We start from the raw sequence: 12446 nt of genomic DNA on the forward strand, positions 1-12446 counted from the left end.
TCGATGAAAAAGGCTGTTAAATTTATTGAAAAATTCCACAATACAGTTCAATAAAACCACAGGATCAACTGATGCGTATCGGGCCTACAGTATGCCCTTAGTCATAGTTTTTAGTTGTCCTTTAAAGAGTAACTGATAGGCATTACATCCAAAATCAAGTCTCTATTTCCATATGTTGAATTACTAAATGGATGCTAAACAGGCAATGCAAAAGTTCATAATCAACCTGACATTTTTTATTTTAGGTGAATCGCAAACCCTATGTCCCAAAGCTCTGACCTCGTACATCAGCCGCAAAAGAAAAGTTGCAGTGGATGCCGGGGGATTTTCTTTCCTCATATGTTCCTCCTCCGCGCAGGCTCCCACTGGCTGAAGCTAATCGTGATGTAATTTCCTCCCTTACGGCATCCCCACATCCCCCCTCCTCCCTGTGGTATCCCCTCTGGACTTTGTGCCCAGACTGGACTTCAGGGTAGCATGGTCTTTAGAAATCAATTTAAATTAGAGCTCTTGGAATGAATACTCTTTCCATACGTCCCCCACATCCCCCTCTGTATTTCCACTGGTAGTGCAGAGTTTAGACGGGAACTTCAGTGCCTGGAACCATGAGTAGGTAAGTCTGTGTGTGCTGCCTTAATTCCTCCCTGCTTCGCTCTGTAATGCTGCGAGGAGGAGTGGAAATGCTGACGGGACGCGGGGAATGTATGGAAAGAGTATTGATTCCAAGGGCTCTAATTTAAATGAATTTCTAAATCCATGCTGCCCTAAAGTCCAGTCTGGGCACCAAGTCCAGACTGGACTTTACTGAAATCAAAACGTGGACAGTGCAATACATCTGTTATGTAAGTAAAGCAAGAACTTATCTACATGCATATGGTTTTGTTTTTCTTCCTGGCATAGTTTGGCTATCAGTTCCTCTTTAAACCTTCCTTTGTTTCACTCATGTGCCTTTGCTGTATATCATCAAGCATTGCAGACATAGAATGGATTTCAGTATAGTGTGCATTTTAGTATAGCATTCATTTAACAGAACAGAGTGTGACAGGTTTAAGTAAGGTCTCAAGGAAGGGCTGATTTATTAAGATAGGTACAAAGAAAACCGAAGCAAATATTCAACTTTTGCCCAGAGCAACTAATCAAAATCCTGTAGACAGTTGCAGAAAGGAAAGTCTGCTCCCTGAAGATTAAAATGTCCAATCTTCAGCCAATCATATTAGCCAATATGACAGTGTCCAGATTTGCTTTTTGGAATAAAGATTGGACATTTTAATCTCCAGTGAGTGGAGCCTTCCTTCCTGCAATTCTCTAACTGGATCCAGCTCCTTGATGATTAGAAAGTAGTGAGTGGTGTTTCTTCAAATCCTGCTTTCGTTTGTCAGCAAAAAAACAGACTGGTTGCTCGATGCAACTGCTTCATATTTGCTTCTGTTTTCTTTGTAACTGTCTCAGTAATTTTGAACAAGAGATGTGTTGCTCTGGGCAAGTGCTTGGTTTTTGCTAGTCTTCTTTACATCTGACTTATTAAAGAGAAAGTGTAGTGAAAATAACATAATAAATAATTGTTGCTTATTGTTCACAATATTCATTTTTAGATTATTTAGTCAGTGTTTGCCATTGTAAAATCATTCCTCACCCTGATTTACATTCTGAAATGTATCATGGGTGGTGACATCTTTAGTTCTGCCAGGTGATCTGTACGGAATGTTCATTTACTGAAAGTTGTATGCAGAGAGAGAGATACTGCTTGCTTGGCATTGGGAAAAGCCATTATTTCCCACAATGCAATAAGGTTCACAGACTGCAAACTTATGCAGGAGAACAGAGGCGCCAAGAGGATAAAAGGAAGCTAAATGAGCTTAAAAAAGAAATTCTTGGTAAATAGAGGAGGTAGTGGTGAACTTACCTCCTCCAAGTAGACACACAATGACTGTAGTAAAGACAGTCAATATATTTTACTTATTAACTCCAAATATGCAACGCGTTTCGTAGGTTTGATTCCGCTTCATTAGGCAATAACAACGGAGCAATAGCATATGTGGTCAGTAGAAGAGCCAGGCACCTTTACAGACTGCAAACTGTAGACACAAACTGTCAGGACCATGGTCATGACATTACACCGTGGGAGGGGTTTCACCACAATATCAGCTATACAGATGTACCTGATGCTCTATTTAAAAAAAAAAAAAAGTAAAGGTTTCTCATGGGAAAAGGAGTAACAGCTTCTGGGATGAAGTTCAGTCCTGGGTAAAAGTTCCTCTTTAAAGGGAAGGTTCAGGGAGGGTGGGTAAAAAATAGAAATCAATTTCCACTTACCTGGGGCTTCCTCCAGCCCGTGGCAGGCAGGAGGTGCCCTCGCCGCCGCTCCGCAGGCTCCCGGTGGTCTCCGGTGGCCGACCCGACCTGGCCAGGCCGGCTGCCAGGTCGGGCTCTTCTGCGCTCCAAGGCCCGGAACTTCTGCGTCCCACGCCGGCGCTCTGACGTCATCGGACGTCCTCCGGGCTCTACTGCGCAGGCGCAGAACTACTGCGCTTGCGCAGTAGAGCCCGGAGGACGTCCGATGACGTCAGAGCGCCGGCGTGGGACGCAGAAGTTCCGGGCCTTGGAGCGCAGAAGAGCCCGACCTGGCAGCCGGCCTGGCCAGGTCGGGTCGGCCACCGGAGACCACCGGGAGCCTGCGGAGCGGCGGCGAGGGCACCTCCTGCCTGCCACGGGCTGGAGGAAGCCCCAGGTAAGTGGAAATTGATTTCTATTTTTTACCCACCCTCCCTGAACCTTCCCTTTAAATGAGCAGCAAGCTTTGTAATCGGGAGTATCTGTGCCATAATTTAAAGGAAACCTAAAAAGAGAGGGATATGGAGGCTGACATATTGGTTTCCCTTTTAAACATTACTAGTTGCCTGGCATTCCTGCTGCACTCTTTGGCATCAGTCTGAATCACACACCTGAAACAAGCATGCAGCTAATCTAGTCAGACTTCTGTCAGAGCACCTGAACTACCTGCTTGTTCAGGGTCTATGGCTAAAAATAGCAGATGATCAGTAGGAATTAGAGGCAGAGGATCTATAGGCAGGGCCGGATTTGTACTTTTTACCGCCCAAGGCCAACTATACCGTCTTTATGGTTGCTATCTCTGTGTGCCCCAATGAGAATTCTCCTTACTTTCCATCATTGGTGTCACAGACAATAAATATTTTAGTAATACGTGTATAGATTATTAGTTATGTTTTCCTTAAGAACTTTTATGTTATGTTTGCCATCTCATTAATGATGGACCCATTGTGTCACCATGAGAGTTAGACTGATATGTACCTGCAGGATAGAGCTTACAGGTCTTGCAGGGATGGCACAAGTACAGGGCAGAGAGTTCAAAGGAAAAGCTGTCTTTGTAGATAGAGATGGCTACATAAAACAGCTTTACTGCCCCTCACTGAGCCGCCCCTAAATTTCTGGTGCCCTAGGCCATGGCCTATGTGGCCTTGCCAGAAATCCGGCCCTGTCTATAGGACAACAATGTGCATTGTCTAAAAGGAAATAAATATGTCACCACAGTCCACTCACTTCCGCTGTGCGTTAACATAAGAATAGAATTGTATTAATAAGCTGTACCCTCTCAGTCTCGTGAATGAGAAATTCAGCACCATGGACATCGCATCGCTTTTTGTGTAGCTCAGACTCTGAATCAATGAACGAGGCAAGTTAGGAGAAAGAATCACACAGCACCCTGCAGGCGATGTGACACTTCAGAAGCAGAAGTGATAGCAAATTGCGGTTGTCATGGAGGATGTTTCTCTGTGTCACTGCGCGTATTGAGGAGCCTACCTGTTTATGTGCCGGGGGAGCGTAGAGCAACACTCATGGGTTCTCTCTCTGATCCCCCCTCCCTGCCGTGATGTCACAGACATTTTCCTAGACATTGGAGGAACTCGTTCTATAAAAGACTCACACCAGCTGTCTCTGCTGCCTCGATTTGCTCACAGCTGGGAGGAAGGAACTTAGCCTGAAGTTTATCGCTCCTTCTATATTTTGTCTTTTGCTAAGCTCTCGCGCTGTGTGAAGAGGACAATTCAACTTGACATAGAAACAACCATGTCTCCTAGCTGAGTTCAGATACCGATGCTCTAGTCTGCTGCATGCATTTTGCATTCCTGCACTAAAACTTGTGGAGTTGTGCTCAGCACACAAGCTGTTTGGCTGCATATAATAGCTTCAGAGGAGACAGAGATGACATCCAGTCCAACAAATGTGACAGGTGAAGAAGGGGTGGGCATTTTTGCTCCTCTTGGGGAAGGACTGCTATGGCCAAAGAACATCACTCAGACTAATATCAGTGCCCCAGTGACTCACAGGTTTGTGCAGCCTCCCTGGCGCATATCACTTTGGTCTCTGGCTTATGGATCTATGGTGGCTGTGGCTGTGTTTGGCAACATCATAGTAATGTGGATCATACTGGCTCACAAAAGAATGAGGACAGTCACCAATTACTTTCTGGTCAGCTTGGCGTTCTCGGATGCTTCAATGGCAGCATTCAATACCCTGGTGAATTTCATCTATGCCCTGCACAATGAATGGTACTTTGGGGAGGCTTACTGTAGATTCCATAACTTCTTTCCTATTACTGCCATCTTTGCCAGCATCTATTCCATGTCTGCTATAGCTGTGGACAGGTGAGTTTCATGAGCAAGAGCTGAACTGAACTATATGAACACAACTTGTCAGGCTGTAATTTGATGTGAAACTCAGTAATATTTCATTCCAGAAATGACTCATGTATTATAGTGGTACTAAAAGTCCCAGTCCCAGCAGATCTTTTTCTTAATTCCAGTTTTAACTACTCTGCACTGCAGCCAGATGCTACAAATACACTGGTCATCACATATTATAGATTGGGTAATGTATGCTATGCTGCAATGCTATATATATATATATATATATATATATATATATATATATATATATATATATATATATATATATATATATATATATATATATATATATGTGTGTGTGTACAAAAGTAAAAAAATGCAGCTGGGCATCTGCTTAAAATTGTACAGTTCCTCTCTGTGACATTGGTTAATATGAATATCTACTCATTTACGTGTAAAGTTTAATGATGATATTGTTCTACGTTTTTGTGCTTGTTATCACTGGTTCTTTCTTGGAGGAGTTCCTGAAAATGTAGCAGAAATTTCTGTTTTGGCCAGAGTATGCAAGTAATTTGGGGACAGGAAAAAAGGGCGCCGGCTGAGGGTGGACGAAAAGGGCGCCACCACAGACTTTACTGCAATTATCGTTAATACGGCGAAAAAAGGGCGCCGTTATAAATATCATTAACAACATTAGAACATTATAGTTTTTGAAGTATGTTATCTTTTTAGAAGCTTGCAATGTTATAGTTTTTGTCATATTATTTAGTTTATATTTACAAACTGTATGTTATCAAAGATATTATCATTACTATGTGTAAAAGGGTGTTTCTGCAGAGGGAGTGGTTAAGGTTAGGCACCACTAGGGGGAGTGGTTAGGGTTAGGCACCCCCCCGGGCGGTGGTTAGTTTTAGGCAACACCAGGGGGGTGGTTAGGGTTAGGCACTACCAGGGTAGTGGTTAGGCACCACCGGGGGTGGTTAGGGTTAAGCACCACCATGGGAGTGGTTAGGGTTAGGCGCCACCAGGGGAGTGGTTAGTTTTAGGCACCACCTAACAAAGCTTGACAACCATGTTTATCGTTAATTACCGGCGCCATTTGGTTATCAACTCGGGCACTTTTTTCACTGCGCCCTTTTTTCATGCACGCAGTAATTTACTATGAATTTACTCCTTCCATTTTCACACAATGTCCAGGAGAGCTAACATCTGACACCAACCATTGAGATCCATCACTGTCAGAGGGGTATTAGAATAAGATCTTCAATTCACCATTATGGCTCAAGGGAAGTGTAGTAATGTAATGTATCTTGTAGGTACTTGGCACAGGAGGCAGCTTCTACCTCTGCAGTTAGCCTTCCAGCTAGTAGACTGGGGCTACAATAGTGATATCAAGATAAAATCTTTGTAAATTTGGAGTGAAACTAATCATTGAAAAGTCAGCACATATGGATACAGTGTGGTGAGTTCAGGTACCTGCTGTGGTATTTTGGGGTTGCCACCTGGGGTTTCATTGGTGCTTTTTTGCAGCTCCCCTGTAGTGGATTGCTGACCTTATCTGATCTCCTAAATGCCATTCCTGATAGTTATTCCTAACTTTTGACCTATCCATAAATCCCCTTAATGACCCTTTACCCCAAATTATAAGTTGATAACCCCTTTTCTGAGACCTAACCCTAACCTTGCCAAAATGTTAACCCCTTTATTATACCTAGCCCTAATCTTTACTGCCATCCTCCCATGTTAAGCTCTTTCTCACACCTAATCATGACCCTTTATCCCTTACAAGTAATGCTAACTTCAATTTAGCATATCCTTTTAACACTGATCCTCTTAATCTTGGTGCTTAATCCTAACAAATACTAACCTACTATCACCCACCTCAGAATCAGCATCCCTGTGGCATGCCTGCCAAGACACCTCAGCAACTGCCTATAGTAGTGACATTGTGCACGCAAACCTAACAGCATACACAAATAGGCTTGAGCTCACTGCACACAAAGGTATCAGTAGAGTATGCTTAGTCCCCATTCTTTATTTTCTGGGAATACAGAATTCTTCTTTAAGGCAATAGGAAAAGAAAAAAAGTTGACTTTTTTTTTGTACAACAATAAGATATTTGCATTGGTTTCTTTTGAAAGCTGTAATATTACTAGAGAAAGCAAAATGTGTGATAAACTTGTGAATCTCTTGGTTTAACTCACAACTTGCCTTAGTGTTTTTTCTCCGTTTGAATACTTTAGTTTACATTTTGACTAAAGTAATAGATTTTAGATTTATAATTATTACATAATGCTGTTAATTTTATGTTTGATCAAATTGAAGTAAATATACAGATAATAAAACTTGTTGGTATACCAATAAAATCTCTCCTGGTAATTCACTTGTCCCAACCCCTGGACAATGCTAGTGACTTGACTACTGTGGGCTTTCACTGCCTATTTTTAGCAATTGCATATTATCCTGTATACTATACAGTGGGATTACTTTTGATCTTATGGATGTACAGTATTTTAGAATGGTAAATCAGCATTTAATTTTATTTTTAAGCTGCAGTGATTAGAAGTCCCTACATCTGTAGCATCATGAAGAAAAATGTTATCTTAAAGGGGCACTATGGCGAAAAATTGTAAATGTAAAATATGTGCAAACATATTCAAATAAGAAGTATGTTTTTTCCACATTAAAATGAGCTATAAATTACTTTTCTCCTATGTTGCTTTCACTTACAGTATGTAGTAGAAATCTGACAAAAGCAACAGGTTTTAGATTAGTCTATCTCTAATGGCCCATACTCACGGGCTGCAAAAGTGGCCTGTCGCCAGCACACGTGAGCGTGTGGGCGACAGCTCCTCGCCAGGTCCCTCCGCGTACACACGCGGAAGAGAGACCAGCGGTGCGACGGAAGCTGTCGCCGACGTTCCTCCTCCCCCCGCCGGAAGCTCCGTATACCTCAATGGAGGTTGCTGTCGCTAGTCCGCGTACTTACGCGGACTAGCGACAGTTGCGGCGGAGTTGCGGTGGCGACTGTCGCCAGGCGATTGAAACTTTCAATCGCCTGGCAACATCAGCGACGTGCGACAGTTCAGGTGCGCGCCCGTGCATACTCACGGGCGACCTGTCGCCGCAACACGCGCGCGCCGCGTGTTGCGGCGACAATTGTAGCCCGTGAGTATGGGCCATTAGTGGTGTGATTCTCTGGGATCTATTTATTTTTTAAAAGCACTTAGTGAATGGCAGTTGCTTTGTCCAACTGCCAAAAAAACTGTGTAGAAAGCAGGAAAGCTGGCCAGCATCATTTTTTTAATTCTTTTTAGGGAATATCTTTATAAAGAATAAAAGTCATGCTGAGAATCCCCTATGAAGAGATGGACTGGTCCAAAACCTGTTGCTTCTGTCATATTTCTACTACCTACTGTAAGTGACAGCAACATAGTAGAAAATTAATTTATGGCTCATTTTACTCTGGAAAAATGTACTTCTTATTTTTATGTGTTTACATGCATTTTACATTTTTTTTTTTTTGCCATAGTGCCCCTTTAAGTTGTTCATGCAATTTTATGTAAACTATACATCAATCAGGTATAAATAACATTAAAACCTCTGCCAGTTGAAATGAATACCACTCATTATCTTATTATAGTGGCACCTGGGTTTTATGAAGGTGCTAATCAATGATACAGTCTAGATACAATCTTACCAAATTTATACAGAAGAGGTAAGATTGTGCAATAAAGATTGTATCATTAATTGTACTTATGTCCTCTCTTCCACCAGTTGTAGCATAAGGACATGAATATTAGTCTGCAACACTGATGAGCACAGTGCAGATTTCAGCAGCAGCTGTTAGTGTAGATGGTAACTATGTGTCACCTCTCCTCGTCCTGCATTGCAAGGCAATCGGCATTTTCCCCCCACTCATACTAACTCAAGTCTCTTGTGTCGGTGTGTCCTTGATGTCATCAAGCTAGGACCTCGTACACGTTGGCACAAGGTAACTCTGCAAACATGGGTTGGAGAATGACCACCAGACTACCAGGCATATGGGGGATACCACAAGACTACCAGAGCTAAGGGGTTACCACTAAACTACCAGGGAGTTCTTGAAGGGGAATGTGGTACCAATCGACTATCAAGGAATCCTTAAAATGTTTTGTCATTGTTATTGTTAAAATGAAGGGGGTGGTACTATTAGACTAACAAAGAATCCCTTAAAGGGAAGACCACTAGACTACCAGTAAAAGCTATTGTGGTTTGGGGGGGGGGGGGTCATCTAAACTACCAGAGAGAGCTGAGGTAAAGAGGGAGCTGCTAGACTGCCATAGAATGCCTTAAAGTGGAAGGGGGGGCACTGGACTATCAGGGACTACCTTGTGGAATGGAGGAGGGACAACTAGACTACACAGGAAGACTAAATAAAGGGGAAGGAGATCACTTGTTTCCTAGGGAAATATATAAATAGGATGGAGAGCCACCAAATCACCAGGACACACTATAACAAAAAATGCCCCCCTTTCCACCTGCATATAAAACAACTAATTACGCTTTCCTTAAAGGATACCCGAACTGAAATGTGACATAATGAGATAGACATGTGTATGTACAGTGCCTAGCACACAAATAACTATGCTGTGTTCCTTTTTTCTTTCTCTGCCTGAAAAAGGTAAATATCAGGTATGTAAGTGGCTGACTCAGTCCTGGCTCAGACAGGAAGTGACTACAGTGTGACCTTCTCTGATAAGAAATTCCTGTTTTTTACCTCTTTCTTGCTCTCAGAAGCCATTTTCTGCCAGGAAATTGATTTATAGTTGGAATTTCTTATCAGTGAGGGTAACAGTGTAGGCACTTTCTGTCTGAGTCAGGACTGAGTCAGCCACTTACATACCTGATATTTAACTCTTTCAGGCAGAGAAAGAAAAAAGGAACACCGCATAGTTATTTGTGTGCTAGGCACTGTACATACACATGTCTATCTCATTATGTCACATTTCAGTTCGGGTATCCTTTAAACCTTTTATTCCCCTTGTTCACCTTTAGACATATTTTATTATCATTGTAGTACAGTACTATTAGAAAAATGTACATCATGCAGAAAAATATACCTTTATTACACAATTGAATGTCACCACCATACATTGTAGAAACAACAAAATGTAAGTTTTATAATAAATGGGATGAATACCCAAATTTAATTAGTGTATACTATCCCCAGTAGCACTTTTTAATTTTATATTAAATAATTCGATTCTTTTTTTGTTTTCTTTTTAAAATGCATAGGATATAAGATAATTATTGGGGAAAAATAGCTCTGATTTGTCCGGAAAAAAACATTATGTGTATGTTACTAAGGTGTCATAAGTTGTGATAAAGTTATTGCTTATTAAATAGGGGCACGGCTAAAAACTGCTCTAGTCTATAAGTGAATAAGGTGAGGTTTTTGGAAGCAGGGAAAATGTGCAAGCATAAGGATCTGAGCAAATGTAATAAGAGCACTTTCTGATACCGAGATGACTTAGTTACAACATCTCCAAAATATGCAGTGGTTAGTACATGCAGTACATATCAAATGTTGTCAAAGGAGAGGCCATTGTTGAAACAGCGATAAGGTCACAGGTGTCTATGACTCACTGATGCACTTGGGGAACAAGGTCTAGCCTGTATAGTTTGATGACACACACAAAAAAAAATCAATTTTAGCATGAACTTCAGAAAAACGTAATGCTGTCCATTAGCAAGAAGTGCCAGAACACATAGTGCATTGCAGCTTGCTCTGTATGGGGCTGCAAAGCTGTAGTCTGGTCAGAGCTCCCATGCTGACCCCTGTCCACTAAGTGCTCTCAATGGTCGCATAAGCATCAGAGCAGGACCTTGGAGCAATGGAAGATTGCTGATCTGATGAATAAATGTAGGATGAGCTGGGTGGCTCATAATAGGGTAATTGCCCAAAGCATTGGCCTGTAGGTGCCATACAGCTTCCTTTGTATTTCATCACAACCAATAACCTGCTATGAAGAAAAACATGGTATGCTTTCTATAGTGAGTTGGTGCCAATTAGAGATTTTGTAATCTAATCACTTTTTTGTAACCTCCAAATTCAAAATCACAAACACTGGTTCACACGACAGCCGGGGGCCTCAGTTTCTCTCACTGGCTGGGGCCCCCAAACCACCATGCGGTACCCAAAGGGAAGTGCGGGTGGGCCCTGGACCTCTCACCACGTGGGAATTCACCCCCACTGCCTCTGAACTGAATGCTAACTGCAGAACATACAATTTGCTCACTCCCAGCTAAAGCACTTTCCTACCTTTACCTGCTCAGCAGGCACCTGCTGACCAGATCAAGTTAGGAAAGTGCTTTAGCTGTGAGTGAGCAAATTGTGTGTTTTGCAACCTCCAAATTCAGAACTCAGTCCAATTAAACATCAGGTGGATGTGTTGGATAAACAATTCTGATCCATGGAGGCTCCACTTTGCACCCAAACTACTTAAAGGTTTTCCTGTTAATGTCCTGGTGTTCAACTTCACATGTCTTGTAGGGTCCATGCCTCCATGGGCCAGTGCAGTTTTTGTGGACCTTGTATCTCCCAACCGTCTTTTTTCTGGAGAGACAGCCCCTCTTTGGAAACCAAATCTTTCTGTCTCTTTTTTCCTCTTCATTTGTCTCTCTCTTTTGGACTAATGCACAGATCTAAGTAAAGGATATGGATTTTTGTTGGTTTTTGCTAAAAACAAATAGTTTAATTTACTCTAAACTTCATTCTGAAGCCAAATCAATGAAATATAGAAAGGACCAGTGTGGTTTGAATTAGAAAACTACATTTTTTTTAGTTTATGAATTCTTTGTGGTATGCTCGACTGGAGTTTGGCAGGGATTTTTTTAAAGGACACCCGAGGCAAAAACAAACAAAAGAAATAAACAATTGTATCTATCTTCCTTCTCCTAAAAATGACTTTTTAAGTTATTCCACAGTTTTATTTTATAGTTAAATTTACTTTTTAAGTTTGAATTGTTTTATTGTTTTTTGTTCAATGACATTGAACAAATTGTCCATTGAAGTATGCCAGTGCTAAAATCTATGAACTATTGACACTTTTAATCTCTTTCAGACTCTCAAAAACCATTTTCTGCTAAGAAAGTGTTTTATAGTTGGAATTTCTTATCAGTGAGGGTCATATTGTAGTCACTTCCTGTCTGAGTCAGGACTGAGTCAGCCACTTACATACCTGATATTTAATTCTTTCAGGCAGAGAAAGAAAAAAACGAACACAGCATAGTTACTTGTGTGCTAGGCACTGTACATACCCATGTCTATCTCATCATGTCACATGTCACCTCGGGTATCTTTTAACCACTTCAGGATTCTGCGTACGCTTAACTACGCCCCTGAATCCTGAAGTGGATTGCATGGAAACGGCCGCTCGTATGAGCGGCCGTGTCAGTTCACGGAGGGTGTCTCCGTGAAACCCTGCGAGCCGCCGATCGCGGCTCGCAGGGTAAATGTAAACACGCGGGGAAGATCTTCCCCGGTGTTTACATATATACGGCGCTGCTGCGCAGCAGCGCCATAGAGTAGATCGGCGATCCCCGGCCTCTGATTGGCCGTGGATCGCCGGCATCTGATAGGCTAAAGCCTACCCGGCGCAGGACAGCTTTCCGTTCTGCGCTGCACACAGGGGACGGGAGAGGGAGGGAAGGAGGCAGAGGGAGGACTAGCGCTGCGGAGGGGGGCTTTGAGGAGCCCCCCCCCCCCGCTAGGCACAGCAGCGATCAGACCCCCCCCAGCAGGACATCCCCCTAGTG

General features: G+C 42.4%; 1 protein-coding gene across 1 annotated transcript in view; it reads left to right on the top strand.

The window, feature by feature from the left end:
- Window positions 1–3986: 3986 nt before the first annotated feature.
- Window positions 3987–12446, top strand: part of TACR3 (tachykinin receptor 3) — a 231392-nt gene continuing 222932 nt past the window's right edge. Inside the window, exon 1 of the mRNA XM_068270735.1 lies at window positions 3987–4664. Coding sequence (XP_068126836.1) covers window positions 4222–4664 — 443 coding nt within the window. The 5' untranslated portion in view covers window positions 3987–4221. The remainder of the gene's footprint in view (window positions 4665–12446) is intronic.

Source organism: Hyperolius riggenbachi, chromosome 1 (assembly GCF_040937935.1).
Source record: "Hyperolius riggenbachi isolate aHypRig1 chromosome 1, aHypRig1.pri, whole genome shotgun sequence".
Taxonomy (NCBI): Eukaryota; Metazoa; Chordata; class Amphibia; order Anura; family Hyperoliidae; genus Hyperolius; species Hyperolius riggenbachi.